The sequence below is a fragment of the Onychostruthus taczanowskii genome, unplaced genomic scaffold, assembly GCF_017590055.1.
Source record: "Onychostruthus taczanowskii isolate IOZ18803 unplaced genomic scaffold, ASM1759005v1 scaffold20, whole genome shotgun sequence".
In the NCBI taxonomy this organism is placed as follows: domain Eukaryota; kingdom Metazoa; phylum Chordata; class Aves; order Passeriformes; family Passeridae; genus Onychostruthus; species Onychostruthus taczanowskii.
The window spans coordinates 1344795-1359409 of NW_024499240.1; the positions used below are offsets into that span (position 1 = coordinate 1344795).

Consider the following 14615-nt stretch of genomic DNA (forward strand, 5'->3'; position numbering starts at 1 on the left):
CATGGAGAGAAGGACATGATCCCCATAGTCTTTATAAATGTATAAATATAATGTGATAGGTAAAATTCAGCACTTAATTCTGTATGCAGCATTTGAAAGGAGAGCTACTCCACCTTTGCTACCAGAAAGCTTGTCTGAAAACTGATTTTGTCCTTGTCTGTAGAAGTATTCAACCCTGATGTTTCTGATGTTTCAAATAGTGTTATAACTTACCCTGAATCCACTTAAACCTAGGAATGAACCTTGAATTTTAGCGCTTGTCTCAGAATCAATTTGGCCTTAGAGTTCTGACATGTCGTGACATCTGGATATTTGTCAAAGCCAGTCGTAACTCCTGTTCTGACAAGGAGCATGTTCCAGGACAGATCATCTGAAAGTCCGTTCTAGAAGACTAAAAACTTGAACAAAGCATTCTACCACTTTTTAGTTGAACAGACAAATTTCAGTTCAACAGTTTGTTCTGATCATCTCAAGTATGGTGACTGATAACCAGGTAAACTGAGAAGTGCTGCCTTCATAAACATTTTTGAGTGCCTGCTGAAAGTATATTTTGCTCCAACATCTGCATATGACCAATGCCTCCCTGAGGACAAAATAGTAGGGGGAAAAAAATAAGGAAAGTAAAACCTGAAAGTCCTTATTGCTGATAACTTTATGTGATAAGAAAGCATAAACTGGTATCTCTAGAGGTTTTTCTTCCTCCTTGGTGAAACATCATTGGTGATTACAGCATCGTTCAAGTTTATAAAATGTATAATTACCTACTTTTGAATGGGTCTTAATGCATGAAAACTGTATGGAAAAATCACATATAGAGTGCACAAGAAGAAAGAGAAATAGTTTGAAAGCTTTGTACAAAGTCTATTGGATAACCTGAGTAACTCAGATCTAAATATTTTCCAAATTATCTTATCTGTAAAGATAGATGCTGGTATGATCAGGAGAAGTCATTGGTCCTAAAGCTCTGAAAACAGACTGAACTGTTAAAATCTACAGTGCACTTTGCATAGTAAGGGTCTCAGGAAAACCATTTGTATATCACATTATCAACAATAATACTGAGTACAATAAGACAATTAACATAAAAGCTATCTTTTACACACACTTTATTTTCTTTTGGTAATCTAAATAATCACATAATATTCTGATGGATAGTTGCACTGCAATTCACTTTTAAAAGTAGAAAGGTATGTTTGCAGCTTTTTAGTTATAATCAGAGCTAGAGATAAAGCACACAGTGCCTATTCAGTGGTACAGACATTTCTTCAAATTTGAGGACCATAGGATTACACAGTTTAGAGATTTAAGAAAGCAAAGTAATGAATCCTGAAGCCATCACATATTTATTAAAAATTTACTTTGTTAAGAGCACAAGATTTTTGCAATAAGATTAGAGTTGGCTACACGAATACAATTTTTCCTTCTGTGAACATTATATTATAGTTATGCCGTTGTACAGCATAATATTAAGCAGAACTAAAGTGAAACAAAAACTAACTGAGAATAGGTAGTTTCTATCAGAGTTGTTTTTTTTTTTCCTTAAAAATAATCTTTTGAAACACATGCAGTTATATCAAAGCATGGCAGAGAGAAGAGGTCTTAAAGGTGCACATGCATTTCCTGAGGCATTTCATAAACCCGTAGAAAGAATTTGCCTGAAGTTCCACCAGGCACTTGAATTTGTGTATCTGGATGTCCTGCTTCAGCACCTTCAATTACATGTCTGTTGACCTGTCAGACCTCAAAATTTGAAACAAGATTACAGTGGCTTCTGAAACCCGAGCTGTGAAAGTTCTTGCATTCCTCAGCACATGCATATTTTCCTCCTTCTTTCTCACTTCTACTCATTATGGTTCTCTTCAAATATCCCACCTATCTTTAGGACCCCTTACTTAGAAATGTACTGTCAGACATGTGTGTGATATTTGACTAACACCAAGGAAAAATGTTGTCTGTCTAGTAACTATGCAGGAAGATCCCTAATCCTAAGAAAAGCAGGTTGCTGGGAGTATTTTGGGAAAGATAAAACATTTTATCTTTCAATTGTAAAAAGGTTTTTTTTTTTTTTTTCCTGTGATTGGTTTTAATGATGGAAGAGTTCTTTAATTCGATATTTCATTCATTATTTGGGATATCCTAAATCTACTATGGGTAGGTATAACAGATTAAGTTAGATATAAATATAGATATAAACTAGTGAGATTCCATTGTTGTAGAACTTCTGGCAACTTTCCTGAAATTTTGAAGTAGCTTCAGTAGTGATGAGGAAATGAACTGTACTGCAGAGAGTTTGAATTACTGTCTTTATCAGTACTGCTTGGGAGTATTTGGAAAATTAATCTGTCCTTTGCCATGTTTCGACTCTGACCCATGAAAGTTTGGGTGATTTTGGAAATAGAGAACAGCAGAAGGTACTGAAACCTCCCCATCGCGATGGACTGAAGTCCTTATCGACTTTTCCATAAGAATCCATGTCCCTATTTTTACAAGGGCTTAGAAAAGAGCTGGGTTTTGAATAACCAAATTTGAGACATATTTAAAAACCCAAGACCTTCAAAGGTCAAGGGAATATGAAGTTTTTAATTTATTCTTTTGTGCCATTTTCAGCACAATGAGATGTTAGGCATGCAGTGACAGCCCTCCATCTTCATTTTCTTTGTTTTGTTTGTTTTTGTGTCAATGGTAATCAGATAATGATGGAAGGACAATTATTGGTTTATATTTCAGGAAATAATGCTATGGGGAAAAACAGTCAGAAACAAAGAATAATAGCAATGCACCTCAGAATGTATTCAAGGCATAGATCAAAACAATTCCCTTTTCAAATTTAGAATTCTCTTCTCTTTTACAAGGGATTCCGCTGTCACCATAGTACTATTATTACTATATTTTTTTCAAAAGATAGCTATGGATATGATTTGGATCAGATTTGGCCTTTGGAAACAGCCTCTTTGAGAATAACTCCTGGAAACAAGACTCTTCCGTGGAAGCTCCCTGAAGTGGCACCTAGGCACTGTGATAACAGTTGTAACACTAATAGGAGCAGATGGAACACTGCACTGGTGGGCTCTCTGATGACCAGGTACTTTTTTGCTACGGGTTTCATGATTAAATAAGATTTTGGGGACATGAAGTCTTCTTTCCAGCCAAATGATACATGCCAACACATTAGCTGTTTCCTGGCTGTTTAATGACCTAACACTCCAGTGGAATATTAGAAACTCTTTGCTAATTAAGCCCAAGACAACTTCATCAGCAAAATACTAACAGTTTAACACAGTTAAGTAAGAGCTTCAATTTTTCTACACATTCTTACCTGACTTTCCTTCTGGGAACATGGCACAGTGTTTGTCTGAACATCTATTAATAAAGCAAGCATTTAGATAAGTAAGCTGAGAGAGGGGACAAGAATGGGAAAGAACAGGGCAGGGGGTGTTTCCCCATTCTCTTAGTACTCCATAGATTCAGGTAGGAGAATCACTTCCTGAAACATTTCCTTGTCTTCTATATCTAAATCAAGAGCAATGGCCTCTAGATACTTTGTTCAATAAAGCTGTGTTAATATGGCTTGGCTTCTTAGCCTGAAAGACACCTACAAGCAATGAACACTTAGGGTAGTTACATTAATCAAGACTCAGAAGATTTTTAGAATTCTGGCTTTTGTGCTTACTTTGAGAATTGATCAGTAGACACTTTTTGAAAAGTCTGATCAGGAAACATAACTCTTCAAATTAAGCAATATATGAGTTTATTAGTTAATAATGTTTTAAGAATGAAACAAAATGTATTTTCTATCCCCTTTGATTGTCACAGTCTGTGTCAACGTGGGCAAGTGCAAGCCCCAGGGTAACAAGAATCTGTGAGAACTTTGCTTGGTGGCCACTTAAAATCACATCCATGGAATGAAAATTTTCTTGTTGTAAGTTTCCTGGGCCAGCTGTGACTAGAACAGTTCCAAGAAGGTTAAGATTTTAGAGCCAACATTAACAAAAAGTTAAAAAAGTTGCTAGCAAAAATGATAATGCTTGACCTTCAGAAGAGTCTTTTCAAAGCCTCAAGTTTTCAGGCTTTCAGTGAGTCTCCTTACATTGTGCATTTTCCATTCATATATTGGATTTATATATTTATATTGGTGTAAACAGCTCTAGAAATGCCCTATTCAGCATGGGATAATAGAACTGCACTCAGAACTAGCAGAGCAAAAGAAAGTTCTTGCCTGAATGTATTTCCCTTGAAATTAGCTAACTCACACAGAACTGCTAGAAGTAAATGAGAAATGGGCAAGAAAAAAATTGTATTCTGCACTGCTAAAAATGACAACTGAATATAGATGGAGCAGCTCATTGTCACAAAGTTTTCAGCAGGAGGCTAACTTGCCAACCCAGCTGAGAGCTTTGTTTGGAACTCCCAGGCAGGAATGCTGCTAATTTTAAGCAGTCTCAGAGAGTTTCTTGGCTGACTGTCAAGGATCTATGGCAGCTGGCTATGTCTGCACCTGCACCTGTGCAAGAAGTACCATCCATTATTCTGAAAGACATGCATGTGAATTTCTTTAGGGTGGGAGCAAGCGTAAGCTGCTATGTAGTGTGTACATTCATTTTTGAAGGGGTCCTCTTCTGATACTGCAACTGATTCTAGAAGCCAGAGAACAAACTGGTCACTCAAATAGTCTTGTAACCTCTAAAATCACACTATGACAGAGCCCTTATAAGCCTTACCAGTTAACATCAGTTTTTGTTGACACGGGATAGAAATGGTGGAATTTTGTATATGTGGAGTGAGGCCTTGTGTGAAATTGGAGAATCAGGGGTACCAACTGCAGATGCATAAAAGAGAACTGTGTTGATTTTGTTTAACCCCTGTTAAAACTTGTACAGGAAGAGTTACCATGGAAACAAGGTCCAAATCAGGCTAGCATGAACTAAAGGCTGAGATACCACAATCCCATTTTTAGCACTCAAAAGCAGAGAAAACATCATGATCACACTAAAGATGGAAAAAAAATACCATTTCAGGCCACATAATATGCTAGTAGGTCAACAGTTGAAAGCAAAGAATCCAAGAACAAAGAGCATTTACTAAGCGTGCCTCTAATAATTGCGAAATAAAATACCAAAATATAACAGTAAGAATTCTGGGAGTCTCTATCCTATATAGAACTATAGATCAAACTATATTTCTGAAATCAAATTATGATTTTCATACAACATGTATTTTTTTACCTTTTGGCACACTGTGGCCAGAAATGCATTTTCCAGCTGTTTGTTCAGAAACTGTGTCTTTTCTCCTCCAGTTCTGAAAAACTGCAGGATCATCTCCAAGTATTTATCATTATAGACTGACTATACTGGATCAAAATAAGATGCCACTCCCTCCTACATATAAAGGGTTGAAATCAATAGAAAATTACTTTAAAAACCAGCAGTACCTCTAGTAGAACCTACTTTACAACCTCAAAGAGGATGTGGGAAGGGCCACAGAAAAGTAACACTGAAGATCTATGACTATGAGGTGTCTGCTGTGGCCATGGGAACACGTAGAGAATCTGAAAAGAGACCAGAGAGGGGCAGTAAGCCACTGGACCAAAAGTGTACGCAGCACTTGGCAAAGGACTCCTACTTGTTTTATCTTCTCCTCAGAGGGACTTCCAATGTACCTCACTTCTGCCTAACCCACATATTGCCAGGTGCTGTACAATCATTGCCAGGGCTGAGGTGCTTGCCTCTTCTTACCCAATGGTGCAAGTATTTTTTTCAAAGACAAAACTGTGGGAAAGTATGTTCTTTCAAAAGTAATGTAAATAAATATTTCAAAGAGGATGTTCAGTGTAATTGACTGGGCAAGAACCATAAAAGCCTAGGGGTCTTGGAACCTCACTGACATCTGAGTAGCCTATTTGTAATTCTACAGCAGGCACAACATAAAAGATCACTTCCATCATGTCTAGGTAACAGCATATGTTTTCTCATAAGAAATGTGAGGGTTAGTCAGGCAAAGTATTTCTGTCAACAGATTCTTTGTGAAGAGCAGATTGAATATTTCATGGGGACATTTTCCTGACAGATTTGTTGTCAGTCTTGGCTTCCTGCCCTAAAGATGCTTCTTTGATCGAACAGGAATGTCATTGTTCTGAATAGCCACACTCTGGATTAGGGTCTCTTCATTGTGCATTATACCTGCTATGGATATTTAAACTGTTCCTATTTATTATCAGCTACTCTGTTACTCTATAAATTTGTGTTATGCTGCATTTAGGACTGAGGTTTAACTGTGGAGTGTGAAAGACAGGCATAACAGAAACAGTAATTAGTCAGACAAACCATTCAACCATAAAAGTGCAGTGATAATCAAGGAATTGTGTTTTTCCTACATAGAAATGAAAATCCATGTGTATCAACTTAGCTGTCTTCATTACTGTTGATGTCTCACCAGATCTACTGTCTACAGTTTCTGGTATTTAGCAGTACTGAATAGCGGTGAAAAAGTTTAATGTTTCACTGCATTTTCCTTCATTAGGTTTACTCTCAAAAGCTGCTAATGTAAATGTAAGCACATAAAGTAATACCTAAACTTTTGCCAGGACAACCTTTTACACATTACCATATGGATCAAAATCAGACTATGGTGAATCTACAGTGTTCTGAAATATTTTAAATTTTAAATTTTTAAAATATTTCAATTCCAGGGAGAAACATCACCTAGCATCAAGTTCAACAAAGCACTTTGCTGAGGAGATAAAATAATCCACAGACTAAGCTGCCCACACAGTTTAAAACATGGTGTCTCAGAAAATAGATATTAAGAGATAATATACATATATATATGCATGCCTCAAAGGTAATAAGGTAGCTTAATGTTGGAACAGCTCTTCACAGACAGATGTGAAGTCATGGAAGGGTAAACCATATATTTTCTAGTGCTACATAAGCATATAGGGGTTAATGCAGAGAAGTTTTCCTGTCCATTTGGATTCTCAGGGGCTGCTCCAGTAACAGCCAACATGGACCCTAATGCACCCAGCATACCAAGTGAAATACCAATGAATAATGAGGCAGTGCTGTCTCATGTAAGAAATGAAGTTAATTACCTTTCTCTATTTCACTTTGGAAGGACAATTTCCGTCTTCGTATTTTGCAGTTATCTCCATCTGTATCATTGGTAGTTTGTGATCTTATTACGAGGTCAGACTTGATGAATGAAATATGAAACAAAATGACAGATTAGTCCCGTCTAAAGAGGGCAGATTTGCAATAGGTGATTGACTGTTAATCATGTTCAAGCTTTAAAAAAGGCAGTATTAAAGTCAGTCTGCATCAGCCTCTCCATCACCAGCTAATGAATGGAATTGCCCAAGGCTAACATTAAAAAAGTTTATGCAAATTGAGCAAAACCAACAATGTCATCACCTAATTGTGAAATAAAATTATACTGATAATAAGTTTACATGGAAATACATGTGTTCATGTGTTATCAACTTCTCTGAACTTGCACAGATCTGATTTACATAACCTTAGACAAATTAATGAAAAAAATTAACCTCTAACAGAGAATGTATACTATTTCAAGAAGTAAAGTGGTAATTGATTGCAATTATATTTATATTTGACTGATGGTAATGATTATAAAGGTTACAGTTCGCAATGATTATAACAGTTGTATTTTACAATAAATATAGGCCTGACAAGCATCAGGCACTTTACCTCATTATTTTATCTTTCTAGACCCTCCCTTCCTCTTTATCAGATTTAGATCATTCAGATACTTATTTCTGTACCAGAACACAATGTTGTTTTTTTCTATCCCTCTTAAGAAGATTGCAGTGTTTTTTTTTCCAGTAGGTAAAAGACACATTTAACTCTTGTTTTTTCTACTTTAAGAAATTTACAAATTAGCAAATATAACACGAGTTTTGCTCTTTGTGTACATACCCATGGTACTGGCTTTAACCTACTTCCATTCCCTGTGCCAGTGAGGTTTCCCGTACCACTCAAGTAAGCAGATTTGCATGCAGGAGAAGGGCAGAGGGGAGCTGGGAAGCGTTTACATCTTTCTCTATCCCTTCACTTTAAACCTGTTAAACCTGGTGAGTAATGTGCTTCAGTGGTGGCCCACTGGTGGAATAACTGCTGGAAGAAAAAGGTACTTTCATACAAACAAGAGGGCAGGGGCAGAAGTAGAAGCAGAAGCACCTATTATTTTGATAACAAATTTAGATCTGAGTGATGTTTTGAAAATGAGAATGAGCTCAGTGCTTTTGGGTGATGAGTTTCTGGATTGCAATAGACAGTGAAAAGAAAGTGGAATTGCTGGAGGAAAACTGTGATTTTGCAAGCTCAGAAGCATGGCTGAGCCTGTCCTGCCTTCCTTTTCTATGATCTAAGGAAAAAAATAATGATTAAACACTGATGACAATGTAATTGGAAGAAATAATTGCTCAGAGTTAAATCATTAATGTGAAATTATCCTCAAGAAATTTTTCAAATATATGGACATTCAGTTTTAACTTAAATTTATCACTAGGCTATACATCCATTGTGTTGTATTTTACATGTAATTAATATTTATTACCTTTTCAATGCACACAAAGGCATGACAAAAAAAAAGAATATAATTGGACTTTTATTTTCAGAACGATATTTTATAAAAAAGGTCATAATAGAAAAAGTGACATTTCTTGTTAGAAGTTGTATTTGTTATATTTTTTTTTAAATAAGTATTTCCACCTGATTATCAAAGATGTCCCTATGATTTGCAGCCCAAAACTTAGTGTTCTTTTTCTCCGTTTTTCTTAGAAGGCCTTTGAGGCCAAATTATGTTAGTTCCTTCTCACTGAACGTCTGTTTTTCTTTAAGGAAGACACAAAATGACATTATCTCAGAAATAATGAAATGTAAACCTGTCATTCTGTGGGCAGTGTAGTCCCTGCCTGGTGGCCAGGGCTTGGGTACCTACAATCTTCTGGGGAAGCCTTTAGCCTCAGCAGCACAAGCTGGGCAAGAGAATTTCCCCACTCCCCCTTTGGCCAAGAGTCCCCTTTCTTTCCCCAAGTCAGAGTAATCCTGTCACTCTGAAATTAGGAAACACTGGTAATATTTTGACTTTCCTGAATATGTAATTTGTGCAAAAGGGGACATTTAGGACAGTCACTGTGGGAAAAAGAGACCAAGAAATGCCTGCAAATCTGAAGACAATGAAAGTTGAAAGGTTACTTGTAAGTTTCTAGTCCCCAGGAGGCAGAGTGCCTGCCAAGATAAGGGAATTAACAGTTCTTATTTGAAAGGCAATTAAATATTTTCTATTGCTAGACATAGAAGGAATCTGGATAATCTGATTTATCCTTATTTTATGGATGTACAATTACATTTAGTGTCAAAAGTACCCCTTGTGGTGACCTAGGCTATAGTCATCTAATAAAACCATATTTTCCATGGCTTTAACAAAATCCCCCTGGGTGAAACCTTAATACTATTTAAATATAGAACCAAATCCTGTTAGATTAATATCATCTGAATAATTTCATTGACTTCTGCTGAGTTTAACTGACTTCAGTAGAAGCAATCAGGAGAGTGTATTTTTTAAATATAGGATTTTAGCTTTTCATTTTGTTAACCTTAGTTTTTCAAATGCTATTTTCAAGTTTTGTTACTGTGGGACAGATTTGGCATAATATTAAGAGAGAAAAATCACTTATTATATGTACCTTTGCAGTTTCATCTCTCAGATTAAAAGTTAGTTCCAGATTGGTGAGGAAGAGATCAGAAAATTCAGGGTACATATCCAAAACTTCCAGTAGATCTTCTCTCTGGATCTTATGTAAGTCACAGTAAGTTAAAGCTCTCACATCTGCGTTTGACTTTCCTGGTTTTGCATAAAGATGTACCATCTCTCCAAAAATATCATTTTTCCCTGCAGAAAGAAAATTAAACAGAGATTATTATCTTAAACATGAATAAGCCATTACATTGAATAATGTATTTCTTTATGACAGAGGCATAGAATACTTGGTTTTACATGAAGCAATACAGTGAGATTCCCATTGCACTAAGTAGTTTTTATGTCCATTTCTGTGTATAGGTTTTTCAGAAAGAGGCTAATTAATATTTGGCTAATTATTGATAAACTGTTAGATTTCTGAGTCATTTCTATGCAGAGTAATTTTCCTTTATACCATCTATCCTTTTTTTTGTAGATTCTTCACGATACTAGGGTCTCATTCACTGGAGCCAGCTATAGGCAGATTCCTACCTCATGGATCACACAACAGATGTGGGCTCAGTTTATTTTGGATACAGCTGTGCACATCTGTCTGACCTACCATTCCCTGCGAGAGTGAGGCTCCAGACTGCAGTCCCTGTTGTGGGCAGCTATAGGTGGGAAGAGATATAGTGGCATGGCCCTGCAAATACCTGGTTTTCTGCCACAGTGTAAGAGCTCAGGGATCTGATGTGCATGATATGAAAAACTTGTCTAGTCGGCATCTTGGGCCCAGGAAGAAATTGATGAATCCATAAAATCATCAGTTTGTCTTGATTGCAAGTGCAATAGAAATAGTAGAGAAATGTACATGTTTTTGGCGTGAGAGATGAATTCCTTGATGAACCGCACTGCTCATAATCAGGGCCAGACTCTTACACAGTTAAGTAAAAACCTCACAGTGTTATACTTGCATGCTCTCTACTTTGTTTGTGCCTAAAGCAGGCCCAGCTGATGAGCTGCAACAGCATGAGACGATAAATTATCTTGCTAACACTATCTAAACCTAGGGAAGGATTGCTTTAGGCACACCTTTGTTCTGCTCACATATCCACCCTGCAAAGTATAAACAGAATAATCAGTCAAAGTATTGAAACATACTGCCCCCAGTCCACATCTTGCTTCATCTGCTTTTCTGAGTGTAAGCTCCTAGAGTGGCAATTAACAGAAAGACAACATATGAATGATATTACAGCTGGTATATGCTTCTGTACATTCTTTGCATTCTTATTATCTAATATAAAATTGGAGAAATCTGTAGTCATGTTATGTAAGGTTTTAGTTATTTTACTTTTCATATTGCTGTAGCTAACCAGCTGCAGGTGAGCTCCCAGCTGGACTGAGCATTGTCCTGAGCCAACTTTATTAGGAAAGAAAACAAGTAACGCATCATGCTATACAAACAAGAATGTGTTAAGAAAACATACAGTCTTTACTTCTAGATAAAATTAAAATGTCATTACTTCTAGATAAAATTAATCTCTTATTCTCTTCTTTTCCTTTAGGCCTAGTGGGCAGAAACAGATATTTCTGAAAATCTCTAGAAGACATTTTGAATGCCCAGAGTAGATTGCTCCAGTTAGCAAACAGAGGAGTCTGTGTGTCTCAATACCTTCATCGCTGTTTAAGAACAAGGTGGCCTTGACTTTTGATCTTGCAGCACAATCAGAACTGGAATAATTGGATGTCTCCTTGCCTCAACTTGCAGCTTATCTTTCACCTAGGGATTGATGTGACTAAAGATAAATCTTTAGAAATCCAAAGATGTGGGTTCTTTGGTACACATGAATGATTGCAGTAAAGTAGATTTTTCTTCTTATATTATTTCTTTGCTTGATTTAAAAAAATAGTAAAAAATTTACAAATTTCCCGTCCCAGGAGAAACAACAATTTTTTTTTTTTAAATCTGACTCTTTTAATATGCCTTGTAATAGTGTACTTACCAAGAATGGCTACAACAATGTCACTCTTAAGGATTTCAATGGAGCCTCTTGACACAAAATAAAGAGCAGTGAGAACATCTCCACAGTGCACTAAAGTGTCTCCAGGAGGTGCATGTGTTGTCTTAAATTTCATAGCCAAAGCTCGAAGACAGCCTTTACTGGCTCCCCGGAAAGCTTTGCAATTCTGAAGCAAATTTTGGTTGAGGTGCAGACAAATGTCAGCTTGTAAGCATTCTGGAAATCCCTTCAGGACCTGGAAAGACAAGCATAAAGATTTCATACAAATGCTATGGAAGTTCTTGATATAATTATTGTTTTCTTCCTGGACGAAAAGAAAGAAGTGACCTACAAATAGACATGGCTTTAAAAGGTGTAGGGGTATTAAAATTCAACAAATTCATAGTGTAATCTATATTGCAAAGATTTTACAATGTGAGTACTCCTATAAATACTAACCTATATAGTGGTTACAAAATATGCTATTAAGATGTCTTTCATTTCAAGAAATGGTATCAGGGTACATGAATGACTATACTGCAGGAAAATAACAAATAAGACAGTGAAAGGGGAAGTCTTGACCAAATTTTACTTATTTGGACTCATATATCTATTTCCTTTTTATCAATTGTCAAAGTACTGCATTTATTATATTTATTATATTTCAGGTTTTTGCTGAAATAACCATGATATTTGTAAAATGAGAGCTGTCTGAAGAAGATCAGATATTTTTCAGAGTGAGGGCATTTTATTAGGATATTTGTGTTTAATACAATCTGCTTGCAAGTGTAGGACTTCGATTTTTATCAGAAAGAAAGCAACATGATCTATTGAAACAAGAATGTTGTGCAGATTTTCATAGATAGATGATTTGTTCAGCAAACAACAGGGCTACTTGCTGTGGGCTACTTGCTGTGGGCTACTTGCTGTGGTCCTTGCTCATCTTTTACTCAGAACAATAGGAGTTTGCCTGAAGTAGAATCATGGGATTCCTCTTGGGTACCATGGCAACATGTTAATTTTGTTTAGAAGGAAACGAGTATTTACAATGTGGTCATTATGTGTGAACTTTTCTAAGTTCTCTAGATAATACACCTCTGATTCTTTTAGAATCTATAAACACTTCTGCTACTGACTTCAAGGGAATACTGTGAGTGACTCTGCATGCTGACACGGTGACACACCCCCTTTCTCTGTTATATCCTGTTATCTGTGGTCAGTGATGTGATTGGGTCGCTTTCCCTAGGGACAGCTACAACTGCTGCATATTACTAAAGGCAAAGTATGTACTGATGCTACAAGTCTTATGAATATGTGAACAGGATGTGTCTCTTTGTTATTAGATCAGTCTATTATTTCATGCTTGTTTATCTTCTGCACTTTTTTAATATATTTGTAAACATGTCTGCAGAGAAAAGATATATCCAAAATTCATTCTTGTTGCTATATTAATTTCTACTTCAGCACAAAAAATTCCTCTACACTCACTCTCATTGCAGAAATTATTCATAACTCATATCCCTTGCTGGTGAAAATGAACATATTTCTGATATGAGGCTTCTATCTGCACAAGCCAAGCTATGTTTTAAAAATGAGATATTAGAACCTTTACCAGAATTGAAATGTTTTTATGATTGCTAATGGAAGTCAATGCTGTGAATAACAAACAATGTTTTAACACACAGATATAGAAAATTTTTTGAGACTTATGGTATGACCACATGAAATTTATACATCATCAGAAAAAGCCAGCATTCAACAACACTAAGCAAAAGAAAATATGATAAATGAAAAGCTTCTGTGTCATCACTCTGTTTTCAGTATCTATCAAATCAGTAGAAATATCAGTATCCAATTATGCTTTTTAATATAATGTAATTATTTTGAAATAAAAAGGCTGTAGGTTGTAGGAACTTATTTGCTCAATGATATTGAAAAACTGAGAAACAAATACGTTCACCAAATGAAACAGGAGAAGAAGAATTGTGTTTATTTTGAAATTGTTCTTTAATCATGTGAGTGTAAAAGACCTATTTTGAATTAATTTGTTTTTTAGGTATGTATCTGAATACAATTTAGAGGAGGTCCATTTTTTATAGGATGTGAAAAAGGAAATGCATTTTGAATTCAGAAGTACTTACAAGAAAAGTGTATTTGAATTGTTAGGAAGTAATGAGCAGTTAGCTTACACTTAGAATAAATAGTTTTAGTTTTTCACATCAGCTGTTTATTTGATTTTCAAGGGATTGTATTTTACCATTAAGCAAAACCCATGCAGACAATGTGTGTTGGTTTATATTTCTGAAGATACTTTGGATATTCCCTTATAGAAACAATTATTTTTACAATTAATTTATATTTGTCATGAAACTGTTCTAAAATCATTGCATATCAGTTGATAGTTATTTAAATGTCAATGACATCTGAAATATACCACCCTCTTTTCAAGCATCTGTGACTAAAAAGTCCCTGCTCCATGGAGCTTACACTCTAAAGTAGTTTTATACATCAGAAAGACATCTACTCATAAATATCACAGTTTTAAAATGCCGAAAAGGAAGACTAATAACATTGCTTTCCAATGGAGATGATTCCATTAATACAAGATTAGAAATTCAAGAAAAAGCTGATTGGAAGATAAATTTGTTAAAACAATGGCAAAACCTACATTACCAAAAAGAGTTTACCATATTGCACACATTGTGTGTAGTGAGGTGTTTAATCTAAGTCTAGCAGGTGACATAATACAGAATTTGACGTTTCCAGACTAAGTTTTATGCTGTGCAGTGCAGACATTTTGCCAACCCAAACTCTCAAATATTTGTTACATTCATTCTCGTATTCTGAATTCATTACTGAAATTTTATTGAAAACTATGTTATACTGTGAGAATCAACATCAACATCAAATTTGTACACACTC

The 14615-nt window shown here is 35.7% G+C and overlaps 1 protein-coding gene across 1 annotated transcript in view; it reads right to left on the reverse strand.

The window, feature by feature from the left end:
- KCNH7 (potassium voltage-gated channel subfamily H member 7) overlaps positions 1–14615 on the reverse strand; it is a 208571-nt gene that overhangs the window by 14267 nt on the left and 179689 nt on the right. The window contains exons 10-12 of the mRNA XM_041403568.1: positions 11697–11949; positions 9701–9906; positions 7088–7187 (exon numbers count right to left, since the gene is read on the reverse strand). Coding sequence (XP_041259502.1) covers positions 7088–7187; positions 9701–9906; positions 11697–11949 — 559 coding nt within the window. The remainder of the gene's footprint in view (positions 1–7087; positions 7188–9700; positions 9907–11696; positions 11950–14615) is intronic.